Raw genomic sequence first — 14,525 nt, 5'->3', positions numbered from 1 at the left:
TAAGTTTTCCAGTAAGCAAAAATACTGGGTTGTACAGCATGGCAGCAAATAACCTTCCTTCATGCTTCCACTAAGAATGAGATATTTGAAAATGACAATGCATTTTAAAATTTTTTACAGGGTCTTATTATGCTAGAAACTAGAAAGGGAAACATTTTAGCAAGCAGTAGGTGATGAAGGCTTGGCATGGACCTGCTCTGTAACAGATCAAACCAAGTGGCTTCATGTTATTCACTGGGTGAAATGATTGTACAGTGTTGATCTTAGACATCAGTGTTCCTTCCCCAGGTGTCTCCAGGAGATTTACTTAGTTACAAGAAGGGAAGAGAAAGGAAGGCCAGATCATTTTGTATTTGACAAATAATTCCAAGGGCCTTTGTTGAGAGAGGAGGTACTTGTGGTAGATGGGGAGAGAAGTGTTCCCACGTAATACTGAAAGCAGGAGACTAACTTTGATTTTCTAGAATTGTTTCCTTTAAGGACAGCTCTGGGATAATATCCTTTTTGTGAGAGTTGTTTCAATACCTGAGCTCATCAGTAGATTGTTTTTTGGTGGGTTTTTTTTGGGTTTTTTTTTTGTTTGTTTTTTTTTTTAATTAAAAATTAACTGTGTACTTAGACCACACTTGGTAGAGTCATAGAGTCAGGTAAACTTCAAGTCTGTTCATTGGCCAGATGTTGAAATTAAATTTCATCATAATAATCCCTTCAGGCAATACAGCAAAAGTCATTCTGGGTTATAGAGATCATTAGAGATCGCATTGTTCCTTCTAGCTACTGAAATAACAGCAAGGAAAGGTGGTAAAGCTCTGCCTGAAGGAGGATTTGCTTGTGAGAATAAGACCCTTTTTTTTAAACTTTTTTTGCTAATACAGCCAACTGGACTGAGAAATCCTGAACTGGAAAGAAATGGACTTTATCCTCCCTACACTGGTTTGCCTGGATCTCGACATTCATGCATCTACCCAGGACAATACAATCCATCCTTCATCAGTGACGAAACCAGAAGAAGAGACTATTTTTAGCAGAGAGCGGAGAGGGAGTGGAAGATTGACACAGTTTTGTGGCCCTTAATCTCCAGGTACAATGTGTCTCCTGGGTAGTTCAGGCCACATCAGTCTTACTCTTCCCATTTAATAGGAAGGACTTTGAACTTCATGCTGAGCATTGCTGCCCCGAGGGACGGTCACAGTTGCTGAGCATCAGAGAGGAGGAGGAAGAGGAAGGAATGGCTCAAGAAGCACACCACTAAAAAACCCAGAGGGAAGCCAATACATGTATTCCATATTTGTTCTTCACCCTTCGTGCTACACGGCAAGCATGGATCAGTAAGGCACATGAGCTGTGCCCAGCACTCTGCATTGCATACCACTAGGGAGTGTCTTGTTTACAGATCTTGTTCACTGTTGACTTTGCTTGTCTTCCTAGCCAGCCTTCATGCAAAGATTCACTGTGCAACTGCTTTTGGTAGGGCAGGTTTGTCCACTCCCTTTTACACTGCTGCATTGCTGTCTGCTTTGTGCACAACAGGGAAGCTGGCTTGTCTTCTGGCCCTTACCTTCTTACTGGTAACAGTTGTTCAGATGTCTGGGTCCTTGCTGAAGCCCAGTGTCTGGCAATATTGGCTGAATTCATGGGTTGATTATCTCCAAGGAGTGGAGGAAGGTTAGTCACACCATTGCAATTTTAACTGAAGAAAGGCTCATTGTTCCTATGTGCTGCTTTAAAAACCTTCTCTATATAGGGAATGTTGTTGTTTTGTCAACCTGTGTTGTTCAGAAGTGATGCCACTACACACCATCATGGTGCTTCCATATGAGATCCTTTGGGGCTCTGTTTCCCTGCAAGGATTTAAATGCCTGTAGAAACAGCAATACAATATTAAATAATTACTCACAGGGAAGAAAAAGATGAGCTGTGAATTCAGAATGCTCTTCATGAGGAATCTGTGAAGGAGCAATAATGCTGTAGCCTTGGCTGGGCAGAGGAACCTGAATTCTGGGCACTGAAGGTGGGACATCGTGTTTTCAAACCACCACAGTCCACCTTGAGTTCTGTAGGAGCTGTGGAGGGTTTCAGTGTATTGGAAAATAGGGCTTACTGCAGTCAGTTGCATTTAAGGGAGAGAAAAACATGATGCTTGCAATCCTAGCATAGCAAAGATCACTTATGTTGAAGTGTTTTTCTTTCTTCCATCCTAGTTTCGAGTGATTCAGACCAGGCAAGTTCCCTCTTGCAGGTGTGTTCGTTAATATTAGCAGAAGCTGAAGAATGTAAGTTATTTCTCACCAAAGATCAGATTGAAACTCAAGGACTGTATTCTGACCTAAACTGGGTGTTGAAAGAGATCTTGTTAATCACAGGACCCTAGAATGATTTGGGTTGGAAGGGATCTGACAGATCATCTTGTTCCATTCCCTCTGCCATAAGCAGGGACACCTTCCACTAGAGCAGGTTACTCAAAGCCCCATCCAGCCTGGCCTTGGACATTTGCAGGGGTTGGGTAGCTTCCCTGGACAACCTGTGCCAGTGCCTCACCACTCTCATAATGAAGAATTTCTTCCTTATAACTAATCTAAATCTACCTTCTTTGCTTTAAAATAGTTTCCCCTTGTCCTATCCCTACATGCCCTTGTGAAAAGTCCCTCTCCAGCTTTCCTGTAGGCCTCCTTTAGTTATTGGAAAGTGCTCTAAGGTCTCCCTTGAGCCTGCCCTTCTCCAGGCTGAACAGCCCCAACTGTCTCAGACTGTCTTTGCAGGAGAGGTTCTCCAGCCTCTGTCCATCTTTGTGGCCTCCTCTGGACTTGTTCTTTCTTCTGTTGGGCCCCCTCAGAGCTGACTACAGAACTGCAGGTGGGGTCTCAGGACAGCAGAGTGGAGGCAGAGAATTCCCTCCCCACACTGCTGTTGGTGCAGCCTAGGACAAACACAGTTGGCTTTCTGGACTGCAAAAGCACGTTGCTGGGTCATGTTGAGCCTCTCGTCAACCAACACCCCAAGTCCTTCTCCTCAGGCTACTTTCTATTCTCCAGCAGCCTGTATTTGTCTTGGGACTGCCCCAACTCATATCAGGAAACATAATGAAATATAATGAAGTATATTTACCACTTATCTGTACAGTTCTGCTAATCTGAGTCATCCAAACCCTGTTTAGATACAAGGTCCAGATGCAGTTTCTCCTCTTGAATGTGACTGTGCTTTTAATTGAAGGTGGCTGTTTGTATGAAGATAACAAATGGCACAATTCCTTAGCCACTAACCACCATATCTGCAGTGTGTACAGAAGCTCATATTCCCTTCTCCCCCAGCATGCTTTGAAGGACACAGTGCCTACAAGTAAGTTCATTAGGTAGCTCAGCTCACTGAAGCACTGAGGATCACGGGATGCATCCCCCAAAGTGCCTGACGCCAAGTAAGAGCAGCAGGTCAGATGCTCGCATGTTGTGTGGCCTGGGGTGATGGGAAGCCCTCCGTCAGGGAGCAGGCACTTGATTCTGCAGGTGGTGTGAGTTCCTAGATCGTTTCCCAGTGCTTCAAAGGCTGTTGTGTTCTCTATCAAAGGTCAGTAACAGGTACCCAGAGTAAAGGGAGATAGCACCAGGCAATTATTAGCTGTGTCATCTGAGAGGTTTCTGCTCCCTGCTCACAGTTGCTTCTCTTTTCCCCAAACTGCAAGACAGGAAAGGTGTCAGGAGTGCTTGAGAAGACATAGTTTGTTGCACCAGCCATAGCATACAAACACAGTGTCTTTTTATGCCTCATCTCTTGTCTACTATGTAGAAACAGAAATGTGGGCTTGCAGACAAACAGCTTTGTGGATGTTTGGACAATATCCTTTGCACTTACAGGAACTTTTGGTGACAATGCATGCAACTTCATGCCTGTCTGATCCATAATCAGTCTTGCAGCTGGTAGTACACACTTGATCTCAGCCATAGGGGGAAAAGGAATGGGTTCTTATGTGAAGTACAGCTGCCTGAAGAGCTAAGGAAAACTCTACCAACAGTATCCAAAATATTGTAACAGGTATAGCACAAGAACTAGCTGTTCTCTGCCACACTGATCAGTTTCCAGTCCATGAATGATGTCCTCACTTTTATTAGCAGCTGATCTTTTAATTGCACAGGATTCACTGGCTGAGAACTAGGAACTTGACTCTGCTGTGCTGTGGGATCCTTCAAAGAGGAGATTGGCAGGGTTGTTTCTCTGTGGGTGCCTTGCCTCTGTTTTTGAGAGTGTCCAGGACAGAAAGGACTGCCTTTCTTGTGGAATGGAGCAGGGTTTGTCATCATTACAAAAGAAAAGAAGAAGCTGGAATTCATGCTAAATCTAAATCCAAAGCCTCTAAACAAGCACTGGACTTCGTCCCTTTCTAAGCAGCTTATGATAAAGGAAGTGTCCCAGCAATTATGAGAATCCTATGATTTAACCATGTGTCAGCATTTCCCCAGGTAGGGAAGGATTTAGGCACAGGTTTATAGGTAAAGATTTTTAATCGCTTGGTTGGTTCAAAGACTAGGAGATTAGTCTTCGTCACAAGTACAAAGGACAAAGTATGACATACCAACTCACAATTGCAGATCAGTCCTTCTGTACAAAGAGTATATGAGCAAAACTTCTCGTCTGTACCCACATCACATTGCAAATTGCAAGGGATTTGAGTGCAATTGAGATAGTCCTGTTTCTAATGAGAGCATACAAAAGTTTGCAAGTTGCAAGACCATTTTAATATCTTAACGGTCTTCAAATTCTTCTGAAAGTGTATCTCGGGAGAGAGAGTCTCAATAAATCCATCAGGATTTTCTGAGTGAGGACTGGAAAACTTGGACTTTCCCAAAATAGAGAACAACACTGCACTGAAATTTTCTTTCCGCCAAAGGAGGTGAACATTGGGGCATTTCTTTTGAGGATTTATCCATTGCAGCCTGACCTGTTTAGCTAGGGTAAGAAAGGAGCCACAGAGCCAATGCATAGCCCACAGGAGGAGGGGCAAAGGGGTCTCTCCTGACCTGCCACACCATCTCTGGGTGTCCTAGGAGGCTCTGCTCAGCAGGCAAGAGAGGGTTTAGGCTGGAGGAGCCAGCACCCGGCTGAGTGCAGGTGCTTTCCCCACAGTGTTCCAGGAAGCTTTTGTGAAGGTGACAGAGGCATCCTGGAGTGATTCAGCCCCTGGGTCTACACCAGCCCAGCTGGAAGCTGTGTTCAGCCAGGCACCACCCACTGCCAGCTCCGCTGGGACAGCAGGGGAGGGGGCAGTGCACTGTGTTATGTCACAGTTTGTGATGGTCGTTTTCTCGCAAGTGTTCACTGCCTCACCCCAGCAGTATGGACTCGCCCAGCCACGGCAGGGATGTGCCCTGTTTCAGTGCAGTCTCTGTGTAAAGCTGCCACCAGGATCCTCTCAGTGTCTGCCATAAACTAAGCACCCTCTGGCAGTGGTGTGGGTCTTGTTGGTCCTCTTGGGTATAAGAAGGGTCTCTATGTGCCCTCAAGCCCCAAGCCCACTTTCAAAATCAGATGCTTCTCTGTTCACTACCTAACTCCCTGTAGGATGTCTAAATAAATGCAGCTTATTTCTCATCTCTCTTTTAGATTACTTCTAGCTACCCCAAATTGCAGATTTTGAGCACAGTGGATGTTTTTGCTGAGGGGAATCACTCTCTACTATCCAAGAGGCTAAGAGGGAAGTGGCATGTTTTTGGTATGGAGGATGCAAGTAGTTCAGCCAGATGTGGGGAAAGGAAGAAAAACTACACCAACACCGCTCATAAATCTGCTTTTGCTCTTGCTGCTGTGGAAAGCTAGGGGAGCAGTCAGCAGGGGCCATGGGCAGTCATGTGGGTGTATTTTTAATTAAACTGGGAAAAAATTGCTAATTCTGTAGCTTGACAAGAAAAGTTGTGAGAGGCATGTGTTTGCTGCTGTGGTGCTCTGCCAATTATACTGACAAAACCCCTTACTCACAAAAATACCCTTGACAGTTAGCATGGGAGAGGCAGTGAAACAATGAGAAAAATGCAGATTTGAGGGATCTTTCAGAAGGTAGCTCAAACATAGAGTCTTCCTGTGTCTGCTGGTTGCCCTGGCCAGTTCTTCCAGCTGTGCTGGGTCTTTTTTCCATACTGTTGAAACCTCACAGTACTGAACTGGGCCATAAGTGGAGAAAGCTGGCCAGGTTGGTGCGCTTTTCCCCCACATTTAGAGTGTTAGGCTTTATAGCAGCAATGAATCTCATTGCTGTTGTGGCATTTCCCATAAGAGTCAGTGGCACAGTCATGTACTGAGTCACTGCTCACCATCAGCCTTATGAGAGTTACCTGCCTCCACACTGAAGGGTAGTAAAAGGCTTTAAAAAATAGCAATAAATTGCAGTTAGAGAGAGGTGTTTATCATTGTGAAATTGTTTGTGCCAATACTTGTTACAGGTTGTTTGCTGGGACCTGAGTGAGCACATAGTGGGTTTGGATGTTGCTGCAGATATGCCATGTGCTTTCCTGAGACTTGTCATTAATGCTGGTCAATGGCCATATCCATTCCAAATCCAGCTGGACTTTTCATTCCCTCGTAGTAATCTTTAGCTTTCTTCCTTAAATTAACAGAAACGGATGCATTTTAGTTAAATGCTCTTCCTATGCTGACTAATGTTTTTTCCTCTTTACACACAAAGGATGTAATCCAGCATCCATTACAGTGACTGGGGTAACTCTCCCACGGAGTGTAATGAAGTTTTTTTTAGGCCTAAATTATTCCGCCACCAGGGTCACCTGCATGTAGCACTTGCTTTCCCATGGCTCTGGGTGCCTATTTTAGTGATACTGTTGCTGCCTTTCCATGTTGTGTCTCTTTTTTTTTTTTTTTAAGCATACTTATTGTTGTAGCAGGACCTGTATTATGTGAGAATGAACAAAACAGCTTCAAGATCTGAAACAGATTCCTGGGAAGAGAATGAATGTGAATTTTGTGTAGCTGTTTTACTGGTCAGTCAGCCTGTTTCCTATCATGTAATATCTAGGGATGTAGAGATGCTTCCTACACATACCAACTGCTCTTCAGATCACTCTTAATTGTCCCTTTAGAAATGAAGCAAGATCTCCTAGTTTCACAAGGGGTATGTGCTGTGTGCTTGTAAGAGTTTAGGACCTTTCCAATGTGTGTTTAATTTATCATTCCCTTGAACTGCTGAAATTGAAAAGCTAAAGAGAAATGTGTGAAGGTGTAAAAAATACCAATTTTTTTTTTAAAGAAAAGAATATGCCCACTTCTTATTCAGAAGTGTGGCTTCAGTACTGTGAGCTCATGTGTGGGATGACACCTCTTCTGTGTCTAGTCTGTGTTGCATAATATCCTTGTTGAGGGAACACCTAGAGAGGGTACTTGTTGTTCCTCCAAAGTGGTATTTAAATGCTAAATCCCTCAATCTTTATTTCAGTGAAATGCTGGAAGGGATGGGAATCCTACTTTGGTTAATGACTGCAACAGGCAGCTCCCAGGTCTGGAAAATCCTGTATGGAAAAGTTTTGTGGAATACAGTAAATACTGACCACTTCTCTTGAACACGGCCATAAAATTCACTGGACATAAAAAGTGTCCAATAAAATCTGCCAGGATGGGTTTACTTTAAAGAAAAAAAAAAAAAGCTCAACGGCATAAATACTTACTAGCTTCCTTCTTTAAACAAAATTCTGTTAAACTCAGTCATTTGCTTTATACCCTATTAAATTCTACAGGACTTTCTCCTAGCGGAAGGTCAAACTTGGTATGTAAAATCATAATGATTTATTTGAGCAGCTTCCAGAATTGCAGTAGTAAAGCTCACCTTTTGTGACCTCCCTCTCAAAAGGTAAATTTTAAGCATTTGTTTGTGCTTCTTTACAACCTGAATGTAAACCTGCTTTATGTTCTTGACATTGCTCCATTTCCTTCTCTCTATCTCTGAATGTTTGCTTCTAAGTCTCTGGGGTTCTGAGGATGTTTTCCAAACCAGTATTATTTAAAGTTGTATCATATTTTCAGCCTCCACTAATTATACAGTACTGTAGTAGCAAAACATAATTTTTAAGGATTGGATTATTTTTATACCTGCATCCAATATTATTAAATCTGGCGTTCTAGTCAGTATTATAAAAGGATACAATAAAACAATGAATATTACAATGTCCCTGCTTTTTTATTGTCTTTAGCTTTGCCTGTAAAGAGAAACATATGCAATTTTTAGGTGGTTTCAATTATAATTATAAATCTAATCCAGAAAATAAGAAATTGCATAGTTCTTTTTTTCTTCTGATGGTGCTTCCTGATTGAATGACTAAATTGAAAAGCAAAGAAGAAATGGGTATGTTCTGTTAGTCATGCCAAACAAGCTTCTGCTCAGCTGAAATAAAAGTTGTGTTCTGATACATTTATTTTGATGGCACTGAGCAACACAGTCTAATTTAATTTTTTTGTCAGTTTAATTTTTGCTGGAATTGGTGAAGTTGCTTGTTTACATGTGTGAGTGCACATTAGAGGGGAGAAAATCCTCAGGAGAGGCTTCTGCTGCAGGGCTGTTTGAAGGGCAGTGGCCTGGATCTGACCACAGTGAGATCAGTCCTGTCCCAGTACAGCTGAGTGTCCCTCAAAGGAGGAAGGAGGTTGCCTTGAATCTAGATGAACACCAAGTCCAACTCAGACTGTTGGGAGGAGGCATGATGTGGAAGAGCATCTGGAGCGATGGCAGGTGGGTTCATTTGGGGCAATTTTTTCCTATATTGCTCCAGAGCAACTGGAGCAGTAATCAGATGGGACTAAGGAGGGATTCATCTGTTCTATCAAAAGTTAGGTGGCCAGTTTGAACACACCATCTGGCTCCCCCAGCAGCCATGGGAAGAGACAAGCATCCAGAGGGCAGTTCACCCCATGCTAAGAGATCCTTCACCACGACTGTTTCAGGTTATTCTGATTTCAGTGTGATGATGGTATCCTTTAAGGAAACTGACAGTGTAAAACCATGGGTCACAACATTTCCGTGTGACTACGTAAAAGATCTTTGGAGTCATGGACAAGCACATGATTTAACAGTCCTGCCCACTTCAGATATGCATACCAGTCCCTCTGAGGCCACTGAATGCATCCACAGTGTGTGCCCTTAACCATCTTGGGAAGCACCTGAAAAGACATTAAAGAGCATCTGCTTCCCCTGATTATGTGTGAATCTGTATCTATAGCACTTTGATTTCGACTTGCTGAAGTTTTTTTTTAACTTTTAGCTAATTAAAACAAGTATTTCCACTTACATTTGTCATATACAGTGGATAGACTAAATTTACATGAGACAGCAAAATGTATAGGAATCTAGTAAGGAATGGGATTGGAAAATGCGCAGGAAAGAAGTATTGAGCTGGTGCACATAAACAGCTGTAAAATACACTTTTTCCTACTTTAATGTATCTTATGATAGCATGATTGCCTCTTGATTACATGCAACTTATATAATGAGGCTACACAGGACTATGCACTTTCTAGTAGATAAATAAGGCCCTTTACCTTTGATACTTCATTTCCCTGCCATAAACAAGTATCGAGAATAGAGCAACTACTGCTGCTAAACATAACATATTTTTTATTCCATAGTAACGGTTCAGTGTTCTTGATTGTCATATCTGAGTTTTGACACACAACAGTTTGATTTTACACCCTCTGGAAAGTTACTGAGTTACTTCTGCAAAGGAAGTTTTCTCTGTAGTTCCTTGCAGGACATCACAACTGCTGTGGCTGTGTGAGTCTGTCTGGATTAAAAGTCAACCTTTTATTGTCTAAATGTGTGCTTAATGACTTAATTAGTAATTGCACCAGAGCTGCTATTTCACTGCTATCAGTTATCCTATTTTGGTAATTCTCTGGCTCTGTTCTCCTAAACACCATATCTCCATAACTAATTCCCCCACAAATCATCAAGCAATGGGGCACATAGGGCCTGTCACCCTCCTTTCTGGAGAGAACCTGTTGTGACCACTGGTGTGTCACAGAATGGACAGGGGAGGGCAAACAGAGATGAAAAGTTCTGGTCTGTGAAGATGTTTTTCTGTCCAGTGCATTATTTCCTGGAGGAACTGAGGCCTTTTGCATTGCAAATGACTCATGCTGCCAAAACTGTGATCGTAACAAACATAAACAACCAGGTAGGAATGGAAGTAAAGTTTAAAAATACAGGTAATACACCAGCTCCTGCTGTGCATTCACTGTAGAGAACAGTTCTAATGTGCAGGGCTGCACACTCAACCAGGAATCTCTAGTGTAGGCAGCAAAGCTGCACCATTTCCACCAGTAGAAGGCCTGGTCCTCATTCTCAGTAGTGCCCTGACAACTTCTTTTGGTCCCACGCACTCTCTTCACAGCCAACAGGGAGATTTTAAGACCTGGGTTAATCTAGCTGCGCCTTGAGGCAGCACTGGGGAATCGGGGTGTATCATGAAGACTGGACTGTAAGTCTGGGAGATGGACATTGCCAGAGGATGGGTGACACACAGCTCTGCCAAACTCTCCAAGAGCAAGGTTTGTCCTCCTCTGCCCATCCATTCCTATCTGAAGTGCCTGCTGGGGTCTGGGGCTCACAGCACTGAAATATGTTATTCTAACATTTGAGATTAATTTTTGGGTGTCCCATGAAGCTGGGAGGGTGGTGGTGGCCTGAGGTGGAGGCTGGACACTGGCAAAGCAGGGAGGCACAGGGCAAGGGTAAAAATGCTTCCCAGGCATTTCCTTCTCTGATTCTGTCAGCTCTCTGGCAAAGCAGTTTTAAGGAGGGGCCTGAAGGAATCGAGTGATCTGGGCATGGGAGGGAGCAGCAGCAAGGCAGCAGCTGAATCCAGCATGGCCTGAAGGGGCAGACAGAGTGAAGGGGGCTTCCAGGGGGTCACTGTGGGGATTTGGGGTAGGTGTGGGGCACAGGTTGCACTGGAGGGGCCTTGGGGACACGGGGACAAAGGAAGGGACAGACAAACCCCCCACCATTTCAGGCTCAGCATCCTAAGCAGGTTTGCAGAGGAATGAGCCAACTCGTTCCTTGTGCCAGCAGAGAGGCACACAACCATTTTTGCTGTCTGTAAGCCAGCAGTGTTTCCTGGTTCAGTGCAAGTTAAAAGTTTAAGACGGCCCTAAGCTCAGGAATGACTTGAGTAATACTTCTGGTTTCTCTCACCCTCCTTCATTCAAAGAGAGCCACCCTCTTACTATAGGAGATTACCCAAGACTGCATTTCTTGTTCTTAAAACAGAAGATCAAACAAAAGCAGATGAAGGGAGAGGTATTTACCACACTGAGCTGTTACTTGGCACTCAGAAATGTGTTCATAACCTGCTTGTGTTGCTGGCAGTGGCATTTGCCAGAAGAGACCAGCTCCATAGCCATTAGAAGTGGCTTTGCCAGGGATACACTGATGGGTTGCTCATCCTTCTTGTCTGTATCTGATAATGAGATGGGATAACCTGTGTTTACTTCAGAGAAAGACTTTACTGGAAGTTGTGGTAGAATAGAGTCACTCAGACCTTCAAAATGAGCAGAATTATACTTTTGCCTGAAAAGGGAGAACTGGAAATCACTGTGGCCCACCTGATTTCAAGCAGTGCATTTTCCTGGAGCACAAAGCAGAAGAAAGGCAAGAGAACCTTGCCAGGGGAGGCAGCAAAACATGAGAGACTTTGGGAGAACCAAATCCTGCCCACAGAGACCTTTTTTCCCATCTTGGTCTGTCACTGGCTGTTTCCAGCTTTCTCGAATGCAATGTTAAAAAGTCTCAGTCTCCAGCCTATTTTCCCTGCATCACATCTGTGTTACCTGCTTCGTGGCCTTCTGGGCCTTTTGTCATCTCCAGATTTGCTGCAGGCTGCCTGCTCCAGCCTAACCATCACTGGTTACAAATGTCTTCCCGGCAGGAATACACTTTTGTCTCAAGAAAGGTAGGCTGCCACTTGGATAGAGACAAACACCTGCTGGCTGTCCTGCCTGCTCCTCCTTCTCTTGGCCCACCACTTTAGTGAGCCTGCAACACACATAAGAGGGCAGCTAACAAAACAGCCACGATCACTGCCAGAAGGTCCAATGTCAGTCCTGTTTCTTTGATGTCAAAGGTGCAGGTATTTTTTGTTTCCTTTTACCCTGTGAAGCAGTAAGAAGTGCTTTGACATAAGATTTTGCTCGTAAGAAAAAAATAATTGGAGCTTGAGGAATGAAGCTTCTCTGTACTGTCAATTTATTGTGAGGGAAGGGAGCATGTGGATCCCAGGTACTCTTTTCCAAGTGCATAATTAGCATGCTTTGGGGTGGGATCCCCTCTTCCACTTTAAGGACAGATTATACAGCACCTGTCATTTAATTTGCACAGAAGGTGTTGGTATGGAAAGCTGGCAGGGGACGATAGCTGGTGTGCTGTCAGTTCCCATGTCAGTTTATTTAGCAGTAACTTCCTTGTGTCAACAGATCTCAAGTATTTATGACTTAAAGGAAGAACGCTGCAGGTCCAGAAATCTCCTCCCAGCCTGAGGAGGAAGAAAAACACCGCTTGAAATTATCATTTGCCACTTGCCACCATGACGTCAGCTCAGAGCTGAGCTCTCTACCTGTGGCTGGGACCTTAAATGAGCTGACGCCAGGAGAGAAAGGCACTTTGTCTTAGGCTTAGCAGCCAGTGGCAGCAGCAGCAGAAGTGGCAATGAGACGCTCTGTGTTCCTCGCTGTGTGGCTCAGCCTGGTGTTGAGCCTTTCAAAAGGTAAGAAACACTATCTTCTGTTTTGTGATTTATCAAGGCAGCTATTGTGTGGCAGTGAATGGATTTTCTAGTACTTTCAGCAGCTTTTGAGAAGCCAGTTGTGATACACAATTCAGCATGTCTAGGTTTTGATTAATTAATGATGAAAGATGTCACTGCAAGCCAACGGCTTTCCTTGCTCACAGAACAATGGAAAAGCATTGGTGCTTATGATTAACCTAATTTAGCCTATTCCAAGAGCAGTCTTCAGGACTTTCATACTAAACCAAGGTAATTCAAGCTCTGTTACAGTCATAACAAAAGGTGCAACTGTTCCACCCCAGTACCCTTCTGGCCAGAGGCTCCTTAACCAACCAGTCTGGAAAGCAGTTCCACCTGAGCTGGCTCACAGAGCTTTTGTTCCTTCCTGTTGAAATAAATTAGTGGAAACACCACCACCAGCTTTCCAGAGGGTTGCACTGTGGTCTATTCAAACTAAAGGGCAGGTGTCATTCCTTAAGCCACTTACTACTTTTTCTGGCATTGTGACACAGTTGGTAGTTGTGGGCCAGAGCCTATGACCAAACTTGCCTTTCCCTGATGCTCAGTGAGAGGTGTGAGGGGTTGAAGGAATTAGAAAAAGTAGAGGTAAAGCATCTATATGAAGAGTTTTGTGGCAGCTTGAAGCTGTGAGAGGACAGGAACTCCTAGCTAATACAAAGATAAAATTGCAGAGGTATCAGCCAAATTTAGACCTGTTAAGTTTGCATCTGGTGTTAGATGGTTGAGGGTCTCTGTTGAGTACTGTGAGTGAACATATGTATTTCCAGCAACATCTGCAGTTTGCTACAGACCAATTTTCAGCAGTAAATCATAAGCATAGAAGTCTTCAAGATTGTTGGTTGATTGGTCTCCTGTTTGGAGACTTGTAGGTAACAGCAAGATGTGAAAAATCTTGATCCAATGTTACTGAATGCGATATCAGTTTTTCACTTGACCAGATTTTGCATCTGGGCAGGATAGGTCTGCCCAGAAACCTTTTTCCTTCTAAGCAAACATTGTAAAAGCCTTGCAGGATGTGTCCATTTGACTAGTACTGGCAAAGGCCCTGCCCTGCTCAGCAGCCAGATGTCTCTGCTGTTATACAACCTTGGTGGTAACATCCATTTCTTTATCGCCGTAGTAATGCCCAAGCCCATTAACACATCCTATTTCCTTACACAGAGGGTTAGGTCTAGGCACACAGAGTCATAAATTGGCCACCTTTGCTCACGTTACCTTTGTCAAGCCCATCCACAAAGTTCAATATCAGCTCATGCGCTCTGCTGTCACCATGGATGCTGTTCTTCCTGAGTCCAAAGGGTACTCCTGGGCAAGTGTTAGCCAGAGCCTCCCAGATCTAACCATTGTTCTAAAAACAGGACTAGCTCTGTACCAGGTTGTTGTTCCAGCACCCATTGCCTGTGGCCAGCATAGATTCATATTATCACGGTTATAGGAAAAATATAAATTTACACTGAGTGGGGAAAAAATAATGCTGTGTATGGCACTCAGTGACCAGTGGAGGGAGGAGACCTGGCAGAGAACTGACACAATTGCTCATTTTTCCCCTTCACCTAGGGGAAGCTAAAGGATTACTTGTCTTTTGCATGTGCCTTTTCTATGTGAGATATATTGAACAGCAGCAAAAAAGTGTAGAAGATTTTCCTCACCTTGGATTTTTAAAGCACTATAAAGCTTTAGAAAAGTGGGGTCTTTTTTTCAGATGTCTGCTGAGATTTGCAGAGTGTGATAGTGACATGG

General features: G+C 43.8%; 2 protein-coding genes across 6 annotated transcripts in view; both read left to right on the top strand.

The window, feature by feature from the left end:
- HEG1 (heart development protein with EGF like domains 1) overlaps positions 1-8,154 on the top strand; it is a 51,258-nt gene extending 43,104 nt beyond the window's left edge. For 4 of the 5 annotated variants that reach the window (XM_085066989.1, XM_085066990.1, XM_085066988.1 and 1 more), the window contains one exon: positions 876-8,154. In XM_085066989.1, the coding sequence (XP_084923115.1) occupies positions 876-1,025 (150 nt within the window). In that variant the 3' untranslated portion in view covers positions 1,026-8,154. The remainder of the gene's footprint in view (positions 1-875) is intronic. The other variant, XR_014853528.1, reaches the window with a different exon arrangement.
- Positions 8,155-12,584: 4,430 nt separating this feature from the next.
- MUC13 (mucin 13, cell surface associated) overlaps positions 12,585-14,525 on the top strand; it is a 28,834-nt gene continuing 26,893 nt past the window's right edge. The window contains exon 1 of the mRNA XM_085066986.1: positions 12,585-12,743. Within this exon, the coding sequence (XP_084923112.1) occupies positions 12,686-12,743 (58 nt within the window). The 5' untranslated portion in view covers positions 12,585-12,685. The remainder of the gene's footprint in view (positions 12,744-14,525) is intronic.

The sequence above is a fragment of the Lichenostomus cassidix genome, chromosome 7, assembly GCF_008360975.1.
Source record: "Lichenostomus cassidix isolate B80296 chromosome 7, HeHo_3.0, whole genome shotgun sequence".
In the NCBI taxonomy this organism is placed as follows: domain Eukaryota; kingdom Metazoa; phylum Chordata; class Aves; order Passeriformes; family Meliphagidae; genus Lichenostomus; species Lichenostomus cassidix.
This window is presented reverse-complemented; position numbering and strand designations above follow the sequence as displayed.